This window comes from Pezoporus occidentalis, unplaced genomic scaffold (genome assembly GCF_034315485.1).
Source record: "Pezoporus occidentalis ecotype Australia unplaced genomic scaffold, CSIRO_AGI_Poc_V1 ctg5, whole genome shotgun sequence".
NCBI lineage: Eukaryota > Metazoa > Chordata > Aves > Psittaciformes > Psittacidae > Pezoporus > Pezoporus occidentalis.
Genome location: NW_026915835.1, coordinates 4,696,705 through 4,716,440, shown reverse-complemented (window position 1 = coordinate 4,716,440; position 19,736 = coordinate 4,696,705). Strand labels below are relative to the sequence as shown.

Genomic DNA, 19,736 nt, shown 5'->3' with positions numbered 1-19,736 from the left:
CAAAGTTAGAAATTTCCTTGTCAACTCTGTTAGGAAAGTGTGTCATCTCAGTCAAATTTGTACTTGTGCTCAAGTCCCATTTGAGTTTTGCCTAGCAGTTTACAGAATGCCCAGTCTGAAAATCAGCAAGTAATTTGTTAAAATTAATTCCATTCAGAATTTTAGCAGTTTGTAGCAGGCTTCTCCCCTCCTGCCCTAGTGTCAAGAAAATTGACAGAGGTGACTCTGGAGAAGACACTGTGGAAGTACAGCTTTGCTTTGTTTAAAAAGTCCATTTCATTCTCATTTTTCATGATTGAAAGCTTATTGTTTGGTTATTAAAGGCAGGTATTTCCTCACAAGATATTTTTTTCCCTTCCTTTGTTCACTGTCTATTGCAGTGATGCTACAAACGGTGCCCGTGCATATACTGCAGTAATCCTCAATCTGTGCTTTATAGTACTCTTTAATCCTGTTTTACTTTTTTTTTTTTTTTTCCTAGGGGCAGACTGGGCATTTTCCCACTAAAACCGACATGAGACATTATATATCCCTGCCAACAGGGAGCCTCTGCCTCAGACCTTGTGAAGATGTTAGCCATTGTGTAGGGGGGGGACACTTTGATCTATTTTGAAGGACGAGAATTTGTGTGTAACTCCGTTCTGAAAAGATAAACTTTCTGCAATGAAGAATAGGTGCCTGGCACTTCACATTTAATAGAAGGCACTGGAGAGCACTAAGAATTTGCCAGTGAAAATAGTTAACACTGAAATAATGAAAAAATAATCCTAAAATAGCTTTGTTAAAGTATTGAATGTGACAGTTTCTTATTTAATGTCTGAATATGCAAAATAATGATTTAAAAACCCTGGTTTCTTTTGGGCTTCATTGGAAGTTATGGAGTACTTATTTATAATTCAAAATAAACTATGGTATATGGTATTAACCTGAAGACAAAAATTTATAAGACCAGTGAATTAGTGCATATGTGGATAAGATAAGAACAAAGCACAGCTAAAGTTACCCAAGCAGCCTTGTTTTACTTGGTATAGTGGCAGAATGAGAAAGAATAAATGTTGAAACTATTCTAGAAATACAAATAGTAACAGTTTTGTAAAACCAAGTGGTTTAGATATTTTGAATTGTTCTTCCATTAATGTGTGTATTCTTAAGATGCATTTCTTGCTGAATTTCTAATCCCCATTTGGGGGCAATTAGTATGCTTTTAAGGTATTTATTCTGAATTAGCTTACTTTTTTGAATAAAATGCACTAAATATGGAATGTAAAATATTTATTTGCCTTGAGAAATTAAGGTTAGTAGTCAGGAGATGTGATTTTAAAGCTTTTTTCTTTGTTTTTAAGGTTCAGCTTTGTTTTTGATAAGACTTCAGTTTTAATGGAACTTTCTTTTTCATAGCAAGCAGTAAAGGAAAATATGAGAAGGAGAGAAGCAGAAGAAAAACAGAGGCGTGCTAAAATAGCTAAGGAAAAAGCAGAAAAAGAAAAGCAAGAGAGGCAACAAAAGAAAAAAAGCTTATTAGAAATGAAAACAGGTAAGTAACATAGAAAACCCATTTTACCAAGCATTTGCTGAAAATAAAGCTGCTATTTTTTCATTATCTGACCATACTATGAGAAAAGACAGAATAAATGAACAATTTCACATATTAAAGTTTACGGCAAAGAGGTCCTTAAATTTTATTTTGTTAATGAGCTTCTCTAATTACCTGTTTTCATGAATTAGAACTTGTAATGCTGCTTTGTATTTTTCTATTAGTATATATTGAACCTTGTGTGACAAGTATAAGTTTAATTATGCTCAGACCCCTTTCGTTACCTGAAAACACATGTTCCAAATCACAAAGCTATTTTCTTTCTTTTAACTGAAGTTACATATTCATTTTTGTTATTTTATGAGAATAAGCCCTTCCTGAAGTATTCTTAAGATTTTAATTTTAAATATGTCACAAAATGGTTGAGGGTGGAAGGGACCAATGGGTGTCATTTAGTCCAATGTCCCTGTTCAAGCAGGGTTACCTAGAGCACACTGCTCAGGGTAGTGTCCAGACAGCTCTTGCATAACTTCAGGGAAGGAGACTCCTTGGACAACCTCCCTGAGCAACCTATTGCAATGTTCTGTCACCTTCATAATAAAGCAGCTTTTCATGTTGATTGTTATTTCAGTAGGTCCCTATTGAAGCACCTTTCTAAAAAGCAACCCCAGCCATACATTTTTAAAGTTCCTCACTTACGCTGTGTTGTCTTTTGTACCAAAAGAGAAGGCAGACACTGTGAATTCTTTGTTACAAGAAAGATATCTCATGATCCTCTATACTGCTACATTTTATCCCAGACTGAGCTTCTGGAATCCTTCAGAATGACACATGACTTAACTGTATAAATTTTCATGAGCTGCTTTCATTTTTTTCTGAGCGGATCTTGTTGAACAATTCCCTACTCAAACCCTGGCCAGCACCTTTGGAATAAACCATTATGTGTCTCTTCCATGTTTCAGTAGTAGACAGAGTAGCTGTGTTTAGTTTCAGAGATTCTTCAGGCTAGAAGTATTTAATTTATTTCCATAAGAACCTCCATGCTTTGAGGTGCAAGAGTAAACCTTTCTCTTAATTTGGGAAATCAGGCAGCTGCTCTCTGAACACAGAATTACTAATTCTTCAGAAGTAAATTCAAAACCCAATCACTAAACTATCTGTGACAATCTTTTTAAAGCCCATGGGAGATAGTGAAGGATGCTGAAGACTAGGAAAGGATAAGAATTCATGTGTATTTGGAAGTGTCTAAAAAGAGGTTAGGTATTCTTTTCTCAGACATTTGTATGACTAATAGTGCTTTGGGTGGAAATTTAGTAGTTTTCTGTGGAAAATTAAAGTTTCTTTCAAGTCCCTTTCTTAATAATGTCATGTTCAGGCTTTCCAGAATACAGGTGCCAACGTTACAGACTTACATATATTAATCCACATGTGTATGTAAGCCTCTGCTAGTTAAACCTACTGCTTCTGCTAATGCAGCAGGGAGCTATGTACTTGTCATCTGCAGATCCGCTGGGTCATTGAGTAAATAGCTGCTTTGTTTCTTAGTAGCTTGGTTTTATTAAATCATATAAGTCTACAGAAAGAGCTTTCCTTTTCTTGTTAGCAGCCACTTAAGGTTCAGTCTGGAATGATTGATCTAGACAACAGCGGAATGGTAAAGGATGGTGTTAGGATCACCTATGTCTTGAATGTTATATTCACTAAGCTGGCCACTGATTAGTTGGGCTTTTGTTCTGCAAAGCTCCTTGTAAGGTTTCTTTTGCTTGTTTGCAACATCATTTTTAAAGTCTATTAGAAGACTCTGAGTCTGACAGTGAAAAAAAGCTTATGAAAACTATTTCTTAATTGAAGAGGCAAATGTTGCTCCAGTTCTAATGGAAGACTAACATAGATATTCAAAAACTAATTCTTTTTGTTTTCCTAGCCAGAACTAGTTCATTGCAAGCTTCTTTCTCATTTAGAATCTGTAAATCAGTGACAAAATGTTTATATCTGACCTGCTGACAAATTTCTAACCAGGTTCGCCCTCTATCTAAAGAACAAAACACTCTCACTTGGACTGTGACTGTGGAGTAACTGAATTTTGCTGCATATCTTTTCATGATATGGTGACTGGATCAGATGCTGGATTTATAGAAACATTATTTCAATTATTACTTGAATGACATTATCACTGCCACTACAAATTACTTTTTAGTGTCACTAACACTACATATTCAAAGCCTTAACATCTGTGTCCTAAATTTGATGTGAATATAAAATCCCATGGAGCTGATAATATAGAGTTGGCAATGGTGGCTACCAATGATGGTCTTAGTTGAGAAGGCATGTTGAAACTTGATAGGTCTTCTGCAAGGAAAGCTAGAACTGAAGTGGATATTGTTTTGTCTTCTCTACCATCTTCCCTTCCCCACTCCGTTTGGGATCTTATTCTGTTATAAAATGGTTTAGTTTCTAGACAGTTCCTGACCCTCTTGTCTATCTCTAGATTACAGGATGCAAAATCCTTTGCGGGGGGGGAGGGATGTTAATTCCCCAGGCCACAGCAGTGCCTTCAGCTGGATACTTTTCCCTTGCTTAGCTGCTGCTTCTTTTGTTAATGTAACAGCAGTCTTTTCCCAGTGCTTGAGATTGTGCTATTTTTTCACTGACCTTTAATTGGCTATTAGTGACTAGTTTAACGTTCTGGAGCTTCTGCTTTCAGCTTGTGCCCATACCTTTCAAGGCCTAGGCTGCTATCCAAAGCTTAAACAGGATTTATATCAACATCCTATGATTGTTTTGTTAACCACTGGTCTAATTTAAAACACAGACATTTAACCTGTCCTAGATTCTCCTGTGTTATTGAAGTCATTTTCTTTGGATTTCTTCAGCTTTCATCTGCTTTTGGAAGTTATTTGAAGCGTTGCGTTTTGTCGCCTATGGTGCCTCCTTTGGCTATATAAGATGGAGGAAAGAGAGATTCATTTCTTCTCATAAATGTGACCTACATAATACTGCAAAAGTCTTTATCTATTTGGAGGATATTACTGACTTTTTCTCTGCATTCACATAAAACTTAAGATCTTAAAGAAATATGTACCAAAATATAGATTTTATTAATGTCTACGAAATATGTGAGTTGAGTCAGTAGGTTGCATATAGCACATTAGGACTTTATTATACGAGGTTTGACCAGCACTACATGGATCTTATTAACCCAAAAGGAAGAATGATTCTGTATTTAAGGTAACTCCTGATTTTTAGCTTAAACTAATTCCTTCTGGGTGAAAACAATAATTTCATTACTAGGAACAGACATATACTTCAAACATGAAATTCAAGGTGCTCCTACCACATACCAGCCTTCTCATTAACTGTAGTAGTCTTTTTTAGCCTATGCAGTGCCTTTCATACACAGGTGACAACTTAGTCATCTAGATCACAGCTTTGTCATCCATACCTCTGCGTCAGACTGCCTTTGAAATACTGTTACACAAAGGTCAGTGTTGATAAGGTCACTTTCTAAAAATAGATAAATATGTATACTGTGATAAATCCTCATAAAGTTTTCAGTTTGATTTTTGTTATATATTTCAGGTATAAATATATATAGATAGATTGTGAAGTGTCTAGAGTTTTGTGAATATATAGAGTGGTATCTTTTAGAAAGACTTGACGTTTTAGGTAGGCTTTATAATACAAATTTGGACTTCTGCTTATAAAACCATAGTTAGGGTTTCTTAATTATATGCAAGTATTTGACTTACTCTTGCAAGTGTTTTTTGGAGATTTGGACCTGAAGCCAATGTCAGATTTGGATCAGTCTAAATTGTAATTTGCTAAAATTCTCAATCTCTAGCTTACATCATAGGCAGTGCTACTTAAGTGTCCTATCATAGCTCAAATGCTTCACTGATAAAAAGGTTAAGTGTAAAAATATCAGCTCCATATTTTCCTTTCAGCTTTATCCTAGCTTTGAAAGTGTGTGGAATTCAATACAATTTTTGAATGTCTACGCAGTGAATGGTACTTGGTATTTTGAAATTTATGATAACAAAATCTATCCTCAAAGTATTCTCTGGGCTACAAAATTATATCCATTGTGAGATGCTTTGTCAATAAGGTTGCTTTACTTGCTTCTGTGAAGCCAGTTCAAACTATCACATGCTGTCCTTCCAAAGGTAAATAGCCAGTGGATGGGGATTTTTATGTAAATGCCACTTGTCTGCATACTGTTAACATTCAGATACATACTTTCTTGCGCTGTTCAGGTTCTCAGTAGAAAGCACACCAATCAATTATTTTGATCTTATCATGGTGTAAAGAATTCTATAACTGTGATAACACCAGCTAAATTTGTTGTAATTTAATTGAGAACTCCATCATTGTGGCATCTTCATTGTGTCTTACTTTGAATACTATTTAAGTAACAAGCCACTTTAATCAGTGGTTATTTACAAAGGCTGCCCTTTCTCACTAAAACAGTGAAGAGATGCCAAAATGATGTCTAAAATATCTCATTTCCAACCTAAAATATTAGTTTGTTTTCAATTGTGTTAGTTTCACTTTTATTACAACTAAATGGTTTTGAATCCATGTTTCAGTTCATTTAGACAGTTATGATCTTATTAGTGATCAATTTTGAAACAATTATTTTTGCAGAGGTTTTATACTGTTTGTCTGGTTTTGGAGAAAAATGGATTCATGAACTAGCTAAGAGTGTTTTAGGTTTTGGTTCTACGAACATTTACTACTTTATTACCATCTGCTAAGTTGTGCAGTATGAATATTTTCATTATTTCTATAGTGTTCTGCAAAACAAAAGGACACCATGGATTCCAGCACTGACAGTTTAAGCAGTAAGAATGGTAAACATAATTAGGTAATTAAAATTCAGATTTCAACAGATAATATTCTTGCCTTTGAGATATATTAAAAAATCCTCAAACCTACTTATATTAGTAAGTGCCCTCAAAGACCCTGTTTTCCCTGCCTACCTCAAGTTTGTCAGCCCTCCATTTTATTACTTTCTTCTCAACGGGAGAGGAGAATCAGTACTTCTTAATAGCATTCCTTTTCTCTGAGGGGAGTGAAGGACTGCAGATGTCACAGATTATCAAAATTGCTCAAGTTCCATTACAATTGAGATGACATCAGTAGTTTTGAGCATATGTTGATAATTCATTGTTTTAAATTGTCTGCTTGGGCCACTTTCCTGAAAAACAAAAATTTTGGGCAGCAGTAGGTTTATTGCTAGATTTTGGGCATTTATGTATATGGTTTGTGTAACTAAATTTACTGTGAAGGGGACAAAAGATCTGATAGTGCTATATATATAAAGAAATCTTGATGTTATTATATTAATATCCAAGGACTGTTTTGTGGAAGGGCTCTCTAATATAGGGAGTTTGGAATCCATTCATCTTGGTTCATCCATGGTGCTTATTACTCTTTACAGTTGTTCCATGACTGCCTCCAGCTGGCCTCAAATTGGAACCTTTTCTCCAAGAGGACTCCTGAGTTCACTTATTTAAAGTTATTCTTAAGGATTGCTTTTATTGTGAGGCCAGCGGGGAAGAAATAACTGTGAGGAGTGTAACTTCTTCCTCTTATATTGAATAGTAATGAGCAGAAGGAACTGTAGGACCTTTATAAAGTAGCCTACTCAATACTTACTCATGTTAATAATTAGTGGGCAGTTGACATTAAGGTCATGACAGCTTAGAGATTAGATCTAATTTTGCTATATGCCTGATAGAAGTAAATAAAGTCCTATACATGAAGAATGAGTTGTGACAGGCATGGACCACAAATCTACTGGAACAAAGTCACCTGATATGTCACTAAGTATGGAGGTTGTTTTTCAGCTGCAGTTGTATCATTTTGACAGTGAAGTATAAATCTTGGTAAATTGCTTAGAACAGATGTTCCCTCAAAAATAATTCTCACATTTGTACTTGCAAATTATACAGAGAATCATAAAATACAGGTATGTTCCATTTAAAAATAAATAATAGGGCCATGTGTGATACATCTGCAGATACCACAGCAAAAGATGAGGTACACCAAAATCTTATCAAGTCTTGCACTGTTGGGTCTTCAGGGAACTGAATGTTTTTAGTGCAGAGAAAATAGTTTTTGGGGTTTAATTAATGTACATTCAGATCAATTCTAATAGGCACAAGTTGTTCTAACAAGATCTCAAAGGTGCTAAATTTTCTCAAACATGGAGATGTAGTTCATGAACTTGTTGGCAACCCATGGGCTCAGAATGCATCAGTAGTTGTTTGTACTAAGTAGTAGCTCCAAAAGAGCAAGACGCTTTGAAGAAATGGTTCTTTTTCTTTCTGAAAATTTTACTTACAAGTGGAACCTTTGGAGATAGTAGCTGAAAGGCATTTGTGAATCTGAGGTTTCCACAAAGCCCCTGAAAAAATAAATAGCATCTGTGTTTGGGAGAGAGAAATTGTCAAAACAAACATAACTGTTGAAAAAATTAAGGGTCAATAAAGTAGTGTCTGCAGATAAGTATTCTTGTAAGGCTTGTCATTTGTGTTGTAGCTGTAAAATTTCTAAGCAAATATGAAAAGAATGCTGCAAACTTAAACTGGCATTGCCATGAAAAAAATTACAATCCCTGGAGCCATCTCTTGGATTAAGAACTCTTAACATTTATGCAGATGATAGGTTTTGGTTTGAGCAAGCATTTAGTACTCCAAATACTGCTGCACGTCTCTATAAGGAGGTAGACATCAGAGTCCTCTTTAAGCTCCCATTCCTGCTATGTGTAAATATTTGTTTGTTTGTTTTTTTTCCCTGAGTCATCAAAAGTTTCTCCTCTCAAGTTGCAGAGGACAGGAGGTATAAATATCCTTACCAAAGCATTGGAGGGTATCCTTTATATTTACTTTCCTTAGTCCAAGGTTATAAAAGAGTCAAGAACCTCCTTTGTCATTGTTGGAAAGCTAGTAGAAGAGAAGGTCATGTCTTTTACTCCTCCTTCAAACTGAATCTGCTATTGCTTCTGTTTCTATGCTGTTCACTGTGACGCTTATCTTCACTCGGCAATACCTCAGTGGTTGTACAGAAGAACAGTGTTGTTACTGCATACCAAAATATTCTGAAGCTCTGAAGCTTGCTGACAGAAGTTACTTGATTTCTCTGGCAGCTTCTATCCATTGAAAGTTATTAAATGCAAATAAAAAGTCTTTGAATCACAAATGGCTGGAGACCAAGAGACCATTCTAGCAATGTCATTGCATATTTATCCTGTCCCTTTTATAGATGTTTGCTGTTGGCTACTAGTGTACAAAGGACCTTTGATCTGATTCTCCTGGGTACTTTTGTGCGTTTATAGCCACCCAAACGAAAAGGGTCTTGCCCACCTAAAGCTGTCTGGAAGCTTTTATTTTGACTAAGCTCAGTCATGTAATCCATTCAGAACTTTATCACTCCACAAGTGAAAAATTGTTTAACTTCTAAATTTCCTTCAGCCCCTCATCTCTGTAGCACAGCTGTCAGTGTGAGTGATTATTGTGTATATTTTCTGATTTATCTGTTTATAAATTTGAATGGAAATAGTAATGTCTTTCCCTGTGCTCAGTGAACTCCTTCAGAGAAACACGGTAACCAAGAGACAGATGTTCACGCACACATAGACTTATATTAGGTCTTATATTCTAGTTAAACAAGGATAAAAAAAGTATTCATTCTGGTAATTACTGAACTGTGAGATCAGGACTTCAGACTGCAAGAACAAATCCAATAGCTTCAGCACTCCAAGTTTGTTTTTAGATTATATAAAAGCTTGAGTTCTGCCATGGAGTCTTTGCTAATTCATATAATTAAATAATTAAAGGTTATTAAAGTGCCTCCTAATTCAGATAACTTGATGAGTAGCCCTCGAGTTTTTGCACACTTTTCATTCTGTTACACTATGAAATTTGCAGGTCTGTTTTTAATGTATGCATTAGTCCAAACTTTTAATTTCAGGTGAGGCTTAGTATTCAGAGGTTGGCTTTACAAGCTGATCCTTTCCATTACTTACACTGTAACAAAAAGCTATATGTAATTGCAGTGCCATAAATAGATCCCAGTAGAAAATGACAGTCAAAGTCCCTGTAGATAAATCTGTTTATTGTATGGACTGAGATAAAAAAAAAAAAACAAAGCATGCTAAAACATTCTTGGTTTTTGTGAAGTGCCTTAGTTTTGCCTTCATTGAGGAAAAAAAAAAGGCAGATTTTTCTTTTTGTTTTTACTGAGTAGCTGAATAAAGCTTTAATTTCTTGAAATAGGAAATAGATATATTCTTCTACGTTTTTCTCTTGCTAAAGTAAGATTCTAGAGTCCTGGTGTTGAGTGCGATGTTTTATTTTGTATTGGAAAGATGCAGAGGAACTGTAAAAATGAAACATTTTTCTTACAAAGTAATGTTGTTGCACCCACTCTTATTTTAAATCCATATTGCTAATGATATTTGTGTTTCTATCATGTCAGTGGACGTGGTTCTGGTATTATGGTATATATAATTTTTTCCTCAATAAGAACTCATTACTAACTGCAGTATCTGTTGCTATCATAAAACATACTAAATTCATACTGTAAAGCTTATAAAAGCACACTAAATGAGGGTCTCTAATATTCTTAACATTTTTAAAGGCACAATTATGAAATTAGGTAGTTTATATCTGGCACTGAAATGTCAAGGGCAAAACTTACCTGCTGTTTTGACAAGTTTACTTCTGCTTTAGATGGCATTTAAAAGACATTTGTATGAGTCTTAATTGGGTATGATATTAAAAAGTATTTAAATATATTCTGCAGTTAAAAGAGATTATTTAGATTATAAGAGGGTGTATTTCTCAAAGGAATTATTGTGGGCTATACAGCTATCTGCAAGCCAACTGGAATTACTCATTCTAGGATGTCAAAAGATGGATACACTTGACTAATTAGGAAGCCAGTTTGGACTGGTGACAGTAGTCTGCAGCAGCTTGTGAAAGCTGATTTAAAGGTCCCATAGGAAGTGTTAATACTGAACAATATTTGTAACTCTTATACTATCACTGTAGCAATGTTGTATGCAGTTGTGCTGGGACAGTTTAAGATGTTTCTAAAATACTGGATGGTACATTTTCATTTCTTAAAATTCCCATCATACAAACTTGGACAACATTGTGGATAGTATGAGTATTTATCACTAGTTCTATAGCTTCATAGAAGTTGTCAACTGTTGACTTAGGAATCAGAAAAAAATCCCAGAATTTGGAGCCTAACTCAAGGAGTAGGAGTTGGAAAAATAAGCTTACTGCATGTTTCAGGTACATAGATTATTAACTATGAATGTTTTTATTTGCAGTGGTTAACTTTTTTCAATACATCCATGCATACAGAAAAGCTACTAGAGAGGTTTTTAAATTCAAGTTTCTATACACTTTATTTCTTCTTCTGTTAACTGGTTTGCATGATCAGCGGAATAATTATAATCTAGTTTCTGACCATGGTATATTTCAGATAAGTATGAAAAGTAGATAAATATGTTACAGCTATGATACAAAAAGTTGTGGCTTTTTAGTATTTATATTCCATTATTTAGAATCTTTTTTAATTTATTTGGTGGGGTTTTTTATAGTTTAGCAGATAATGCTCCAGGAATTTTTTTTTCTCCTGAAAACTGTTCAGTTTTTGAAATAACTATGATATCCGTAGTAGTCTTGGATAGGCTTAAAAGGAAAGAGATGGCATGCTGAAATAGGATTGAAATTCTTCTTGTCTTATTCCTACTTCCTAAACCAAAGCTTATGAACTCTTTTCCATAAAATTTACGGTATCCTTTTTGGGACTGTAATATTTTTCATTCTTTTTTGCATTACTGTTACCCAAAATGCTTATAAACTTTCCTCCAGCATTCATGTACTTTACTGTAGCTAATGGGTTGGCCTCAAAGTTTCTTCAAGAATGATTTTGGTTTTAGACTCTTCACTGAGTTTTTCATTCCAGACATAAGTATTTTAAAGAATTGCATGACATCAGTTGGAGAAAGGGAAAGTTAAAAAATGAAGCTGAATGCATAATCTAAATTATATTTGTTATGTACATTCTGAACCATATTCATAGTTGTGCTAGTTCATTAGTCATAGGAAACTAAACAAATGGTGTTCTCTAGGGCTCAGGACTGGAGCCAGTTCTGTTTAATATCTTTACTGATGATCTAGTGAAGGGGATCAAGTACACTCTCAGTAAATTTGCAGACAACACCAAGCTGGTTGGCAGGGTTATCTGCTGGAGGGTAGGAAGGATCTACAGAGGGATCTGGACAGGCTGTATCAATAGGCTGTGGCCAGTTCATCAAGGCAAAGTGCCAGGTCCTGTATTTAGGCCATAACAACCCCATGCAACGCTACAGTCCTGGGGAGGAGTGGCTGGAAAGCTGCTTAGTGGAAAATGACCTGGGGTTGCTGATTGACTGAACATGAGCCAGCTTGTGCCCAGACAGGCAAGAAGGCCAGCGGCATCCTGGTCTGTACGAGTAATAGTGGCCAGTAGGGCCAGCACAGTGATCATCCTCCTGTACTCAGCACTGGTGAGACCTCACCTTGAATCCTGCATTCAGTTTGGGCCCTTGACTACAAGAAAGATATTGAGGTTCTGGAGCATGTCCAAAGAAGAGCAATTAAGGTGGTGAAGGGTCTGGAGAGGAACAACTGAAGGAACTGGAAGATCTTATCTCTCTCTACAGTTACCTGAAAGGAGGTTGTAGTGAGGTGGGTGTCTCTTCTCACAGGTAATGAGTGATAGGATGAGAGGAAACAACCTCAGGTTGCACCACGAGAGGTTTAGATTGGATATTAGGAAAAAATTCTTCACTGAGAAGGTTGTCAGGCATTGGAACAGGCTGCCTAGGGAAGTGGTGGAGTGACCAGCCCTGCAGATATTTACAGTATGTGTACATGTGGTGCTCAGGGACATGGCTTAGTGGTGAACTCGGCAGTGTTAGGTTTATGATTGGATAAGATGATCTTGGTATTTTCCAACCTTTATAATTCTATGATTCTTAGGGTGTTCTCAGGTTATAGTTTTGTCATTTTAAGGGCCAGCATCCTGGGAGAGTGGCAATTCAAATACTACAAGGAAGGAAGAGGACTCTTCTTGGTGGGAAAATTCATGACATTCTGAAAATGAAACCAAAATTACTCACTAAAGCCAAATATACATGTAGAATTAGCAGAAATCAAAGAATGGGTAAAAATGCATGCAAAAGTAACTTAAGTGCCTACTAAATGCAATTTGTAATACAATTGCACAAAAAGATATTTTCAATTAAATTATTTTGGTTCTGTAAATAATAAATTAGTTACTGGTGTAATAGAGAAAATTAAAATATTTATGAAAATGGAATTTAAATTCAATATTAAGTAGCATGTACATCTTTATGTAAGTTTATAAGTGCATATAAACTCTTATTATGAGGTTGCCACTATGTGACTTTAAAGTATAATTAAAGGACATTTTTCTTCAATTTGTTGATGGAAAGCTCAAATTTTGAGACAATAAATGATTTTTTTTTTTTTAATAATCTTTTGCATATCTCGGTTCCCAAATTATTGTGCCTCTTTCTGTTATGCTTTTGTTTTCTGCTTTTAAATGATACCCAGGCTTAGGGTTCTCAGAAGCTAAATTAGATTCAACTCTTGACTTAGCTGTTGAATAATGAAAGTAAAAAAGTTTTTTCTAGAATGTCATAGTCATGATTTGGTCCATGCTGGTTTCACAGTACTTTGCCAGACCTTCCTGTTTGCCACTTTGAGCTTTTTTGTCTGAATTACTTTTGTTGTCCTTGAAACCACTTACCTTAGAAAGATGATGCTAGAATTCTTTAAAGCTTATTGAAAGATGAAATTTAAAGCAGAGAAAGAGACAGAAACAGTGTTGGGACATTTTCCATACTAATTTTCCCCCAATTTCAGGTCTAGAAGATTGCCTTACTTCCTTATTCGTAGTCCAACGCTTTCAGAATTCCTTTTTAGTGATGTGGCATCTTGTTATACCCATCAACTAGTTTAGATCCTGATTTGAATATTCACTGTTAGCAATGACTGCAGAATCATGTGATGTGTCTGACTGTATCCAAGGTAGCGTGTTGACTGAGGGAGTTTTGCCCAGTGAGGCATAATGAGATTTCTATCGTGTAATTCTTTATTCCTCCGTGGTGATTTTTCATCATATAGTAAATCCCTGGAGTAGTGTTCTTTCTCCTCCCAGGCGCATACACAAGGGGTTAACAAGGTTCAAAAGTCTAACATCTGCTGATGTTTTTATTTGAGGAAATAAAAGCAGGGTGTTTAATGCTTGCATTTAATTATCGTTTCACAGTAACATTCATAAGTGTTTTGATGGATATTATACATACATGTGTAATAGGATAAGTAGAATTTTCCTGAGCTACATCTATTATTTAACATTGGTCAGCAGTCATTAAATACAAAGGGAAAACGGCTTTTGATTAAAGCTACCTATCCAGTCCAATATTGTTCACTCAGCTTCCTGCCGAGAAACAATTTCAATGTTTTATAACAATAACTGAAATGATCTTCTGTCTAATATAGCAAATAATTTTTAGGGACAGGTCTTGAAAGCTGACATGAAGATGATTATTTGTGGTTGCAAAAGGGTGCTGAAATGAAAATATGAGTGAAATGGCATTTCACTTAAAACTACTTCACTCTCACTATAGAGAAAGAGGAATGTGAAATGAATGAAATAAAATTAGGCCTAGTTCAATGTACAGAAGACCAAATCAGTTATAATTAATTGCAAGAGAGCAAATTGTGGATGTTAAAACCCTGGTCTAAGTTTGAAATAAAAAGTTTTAATAGTACCCTTAATACCTTTCATTGTTGTTGTTTATAGTTGTTATTATTTATGCTTTGATATTGCTATGGTAACCTAGAGGGTTCCTTCTCTCTCCTTTACAGAAGGTGAGGAGACTGGTGTGATGGATAGCCTGTTGGAGGCCTTGCAATCAGGTGCAGCTTTTCGAGACCGAAGGAAAAGGGCACCGAGATCTAAAGGTGAATATTCTACTTTACGTTTTATTTCCCATAGAAAGTTACAAGTGCTGTAGAATTTCAGTGCTATTTGGTTTAATTTTTTCTTGCAGTGATAACTTTTAGGGATGTTCAGGCTGTTTTGCTGATGATAGTAGCAGTTAAGAGATTAATTTACTGAGCTTAACATAGCATGATTATTATGACAAAACTCCTCAATACAGCCACATGTACTTTAATGTTTTAGTTGAATGGGGAAAACAAAAGTCATTTTGCCCTATAAATGAATCAAAAAATTTCACTGGTATGTAATTGTCACTTTACACATAGGAACAACTTTTACATAATTCTGCTTAGTAATATTGTTAGAGTATTTCAGTAACTTTCAAAGATGTGTTTCATTTCCATTGTTTCCTTCTTTTGCAGACATACCGCAAAATCTCAGTCCAGCCACACAGCGGCCTGTGCTGAAAGCTTGTAACCATGGTAATGAACCATATTCATGAATTGCATGCTGCTCTTAGCTTATGTAGTTGATCTGTGCTTTCAAAGGACTGCTGTGATTTTTTTCAGTTTCTACCTTAGTGGCATACTGAAAGTGTATTGGAACCTGCTTTTTAAAATCACCTGAAACTGTACTTATTGATTACTTTGGAAAGCTCTTCTATCTTTTGGGGGGGGGGGGTATTTAAAACTTGGGTATATCTGTAAATGTAGTACTTTTATAGTCCTTAAGAACAATCATGCAGATTTTTTTTTTAATGGGTTATGGAAATATAACAGAAAGCAGAGATTTTGGAACATTTTAAAGGTTACTAAGTATTTATGATACTGAATCAGAAAAATGTTTGCATTTGTTTTGTTTTTCTTTGTTTTGGTTTTCTTGATCCTATAGTAATGGAATTGTTTAAGGTATCATTTACCAGGTTAATTCAAAAGTTATGTTGTATTAACAAAGTACGAGTAAATGAATCAGTTACTTCATGGCAAAATTTTTCTCCAGATTTTGAGCATTAGTCCTATATGCTTATTTGTAAGCTTCTGAACTATCTCACTGTAATCAAATATGACTTACTCATATTTGAAAAGTTACAATGAGTGTGTGGACGCTTGTTAGCTTTGATTATTAGACAGTCTATGAAATATTGTTATATTAGGTGTGTTTTAGTTAAGCTTGGGGGGTACAGAGTGACTGTTTTCAGTGGTTTCTGGAAAAAGCTTATATCTGTAACACCTCTGTTAAAGAATTATTTTTTTTCTTTTAAACTTACAGGGAAAAAAATCAAAATATCTCCTTTATTTTTTTTAACAGAATGCATTATCCTGTGTTATGTTAATGCATTGTGGAGTTTATAAAGCAAATGCTATCAAATTGATGATATTAATTATTCCTCATGTTTAAATTGTTATTGCTTAAGTGTCAATAGCCCCCCAAAAGCAAACAGAATTTGGCATTACCTTAAACACAAAGTTAAAGAAAATAGAGCTGGAAGGACAGTTTAAAGATAATTAATTCACTTATAGGAATTGGTGCAGAGAAGAATCAAGTATATTTGACAAGTGCTTGTCTGGCACATAACGTTGATATTTGAATAATGACTGTAGAGCACATCTGAGTTCATCCTATAAGTGTTTCTGCTAGTAAGAAAAATTATGTTGAATTTTGCTTCTTTTCAACCTTTTCGATCTATCTGTCTAGCTGTCTATGGACAGATAGTGTAATTTCCAGTTTTCAAATTAACTGTATTTGGACAAACTATATTTGGGCTGCGCACCAGAAGCACCAAAAAAAAAAATAATTCTTTCACTTGTTGCCTCAGGACCAGGATAACACAACTCAGAGCTTGCTTTTAAAGAATTCATTAATATGTTTTTGATTTGTTGACACTTGTCACAGTATCTACGTGTTACATCATCCTATCTTGAGCCTAAGAGAGTGTTAAACTTGATGTAGATTATGGTGAGTTTATATATCAAAGACTTTTTTGTTTTATGATAGAATTATATAGTTATTCATTGCTCCAAGTTCCCTTTGAAGTGAATATCTATTTATTTTTTTGCTATTCAAGATCTTTGTAGGCAAGTTGGGAATTTACTTTTAATAATTTGTATTGTTATTGGGAAACCAGAAATTATGTAGATTGCATACTGTCTAGAATGAATACTAGACCCTCAGTATCAAAGTTTATTTTTAGATAATAATAACCTAACTGAAGTTAACAATGTGGGCAGTCAAGAAAGAAGTCTATAATTTCAACACATTCCAGAAAAATTAGGATATGTCATTAGACAAAAGTATTGGCTTGGCTGTTCATTGATTTGCTGTTTTTCCCAACCTAATGTATCAAATGGGTGCTAAATTTTATATAATGGCAAAAAAACACTGGCTTCTCTATGCTTAAAATATGTGGAGTCTGATAAAAGCCCACAAGCAGCAATTCAAGCATTTTCCTTGTTTGCTTCTGTACTGGCTTTGGATGTTTGGCTTAACTGGTAACCACTGTTTGTTTACTGCTTATTCTGCCGAGACTAACAGATTCACTTACAGTAGATATACTTCAATAGATGCTGCAAATTCATATCTAGGATGAAGTTCTTTGACTTATCATGCAGTCAAAAAGAATTACAAGCCATAACTTGAAATGTTTGTCCTCTGAATCATTCACAGTATAGCAATCTGTTGGGCAGATTCCATCAAGTTGTAGCTAATCCCTTCAGTTTCAAAATAAAAAAAAAAGCAAATGAATAAAAGCTTAGTCTTTATATGATTAAAGATATTTTGCTAAAAAAAAGTGGAATATAAATCAGACTCAAACATACATGGGAGAGTAGTGGTTCCATGTCTCACAGGAGGTGCTGTGAGAGAGAAATACAGGCAGAATGCATGCAATCTTCATACCTCTAACATAAATGGAAGCAGGAAAGAAATCTCTCTAACCATTACCATTGTCATCCTCAGAATGATACTGCTCAAGATACCAAACTGTCACTTGCTGGTGAGGCTGAGCCAAGCCCCATAAAACAAAGTAATACAGATGAGCAATCCAATACTACTTAGCTCTAGAACTGAGAACTGAAACTGTTTCCTTTATCTAAATAGACTGTTTAAGGTAAAAAGGAAAAAAAAAGAAGAATAGTAGGTTTAGTGGATTACTAGCCATGTTTTGGCCACTTTTCTCCTCATGATCTGTTGAGGTCCCCAGAAAGCTTTGGTAGGGTTTGACTGATACATTTCTTATTAAGAAAGAGTACTGGTTCTCATGCTGCATCCCAGGGAAGCCTCTTGGGTGTGTTATTTTATTTTCAGTCCTACTGCACTCTTCTTTTATTGAACAGATTGCTTCTTTGTGACATGGTATGTGGGTTTTGTCAAGTTTAAATCTATTCTCTTTCTGTGATCGGAATTACCAGTTATATATTTTCTGCTTGTGACAAGGCCTATGGAGTCAGATAATTTCTTGCTGACGAAAAGCCCTGCTGCATAACTAATAGAAATAATACACATTTGGAATTGTTAGATTTTGGAAATGTTCTAGCACCTGAATACAAATCATTTTTACTGGATTTTTTATTGACGTATTGGTGTATTTGTTTCCTTTGTTTCCATTTCTAGGTTTTTGTATTTTTAAGTTAACAACTAAGTTACCTATATGTTCAAAACTACCTGTTAATATTAGTTTAACTGCAAAGAGCCACAAACTGCCCTCAGTACTGTGGTGTATGCTTTCACTGTAATTCCTATTCAGAGCACTATATGACACAAAGTGAAGTGTTAGTATAGTTTTAGTGTTGTACTTTGGTAAAGTTGTAGTTCAAGAGCGTCTAATGGGAGCTTTTTTGTTTTACTTAGAGAGTAGAAGAAAGCACTTAATTTTCAGTGATCAGGATTTTGCACATTAGAAGATCATCTCAAGCAGCTAATAGCTATGGCTGATCTGATTTCAGTTATTTACAACAGTCGAGGCATATTTGCAGCTTGCGCATTTATTTCAAATAGACATAGTATCATATCAAAGGCAGCACGGAGCCCACTGCAGCACAGGAAGCTGTATTATTCACTAAGTTTTCAGTCAGGCTTTGCAGTTCTGCATCAAGTTCTCTGCTGCTGTGGCTACGTGTTTATTTACAGTAACATTAGCCAAGCTAATGTAATCTGAAATGCATGAAAATGAATTCGAGATGCAGCTTTGATTACATGTATATTTACCTCAAATGCAGCAGAAAGCATTTTTCTTTACAAGTCGATTTTATTCAGAATGCTGTGAGTAAAGAAAAGCTATAATAAAATGGAAGTAAAAAAATACAAATTGTTTTTTGTGACTGAAAAGGTTGAAAGAAATCTTTCTGTTGCAATCATTAATTGGATTGTGGACTCTACTTCCAAAGGTAACAATAAGATCTTGTTTCTATATTCAAATCAAACTTGATGGTAAGGGGTAGTCATAATTACTATAGCTGTTTGTTTCAGCAAGTCTATAAACAATAGAATAATTTTCATGTCACATTTCATCTGAAGCATTTTAAACACCCCTGTTAAATAAAATCCTTGTCAAGTAATGTCATTCTGGTCCAAATTAAGGCAAGGAAAACCCTTTTATTTGTGTTCATTGGGTTTTTTTCATCTCTTATTTGTAATGGAACTGTCATCTGAGGTTCATATTAATGTCTGTGCTACCTTATTTTTGACATAGTTGACAGTGAGCTCAGGCTCATCTTAATTCTTGAAACCCACAGTCCAGTCACTTAGGGGTCACTTTTATTTCATCATAGATGTATATGACAGCAAACTATGATTGACATTTCAACCCAATTTTTTCCTTATTTCTTTGTTTTGTATGTTACTGTCTTTTCCACAACTGTATGTACTAACATTAGGAAGTACATAAAACTGGAGAAACAATGAAACCTGTGAAGATAACTTTTTACGCAGTACATTTTAGTAGGAAAGATGTATTCTTGACCACTACCAGCTCTTCATGGTAGATACTGTTTTTCTTTCTGTGTTTGATCTAAAACCATCAGTGTTTGTACCTCTGGTAGAGAAAAAAATTGTTAGCCTTTGTGAAGTTTTACTCAATAGACAAGTTTTCTTGGCAGCAGACTTGGAATATCTGCGGGCATTGTTATGAAATGAAAGCATATAATAGAATTTCTATTAAAAAATACCAAAA

General features: G+C 34.9%; 1 protein-coding gene across 1 annotated transcript in view; it reads left to right on the top strand.

Moving 5' to 3' along the window:
* Nucleotides 1–19,736, top strand: part of DIAPH3 (diaphanous related formin 3) — a 225,921-nt gene that overhangs the window by 146,451 nt on the left and 59,734 nt on the right. The window contains exons 25-27 of the mRNA XM_062636862.1: nucleotides 1,399–1,534; nucleotides 14,494–14,589; nucleotides 14,992–15,051. Of these exons, the coding sequence (XP_062492846.1) occupies nucleotides 1,399–1,534; nucleotides 14,494–14,589; nucleotides 14,992–15,051 (292 nt within the window). The remainder of the gene's footprint in view (nucleotides 1–1,398; nucleotides 1,535–14,493; nucleotides 14,590–14,991; nucleotides 15,052–19,736) is intronic.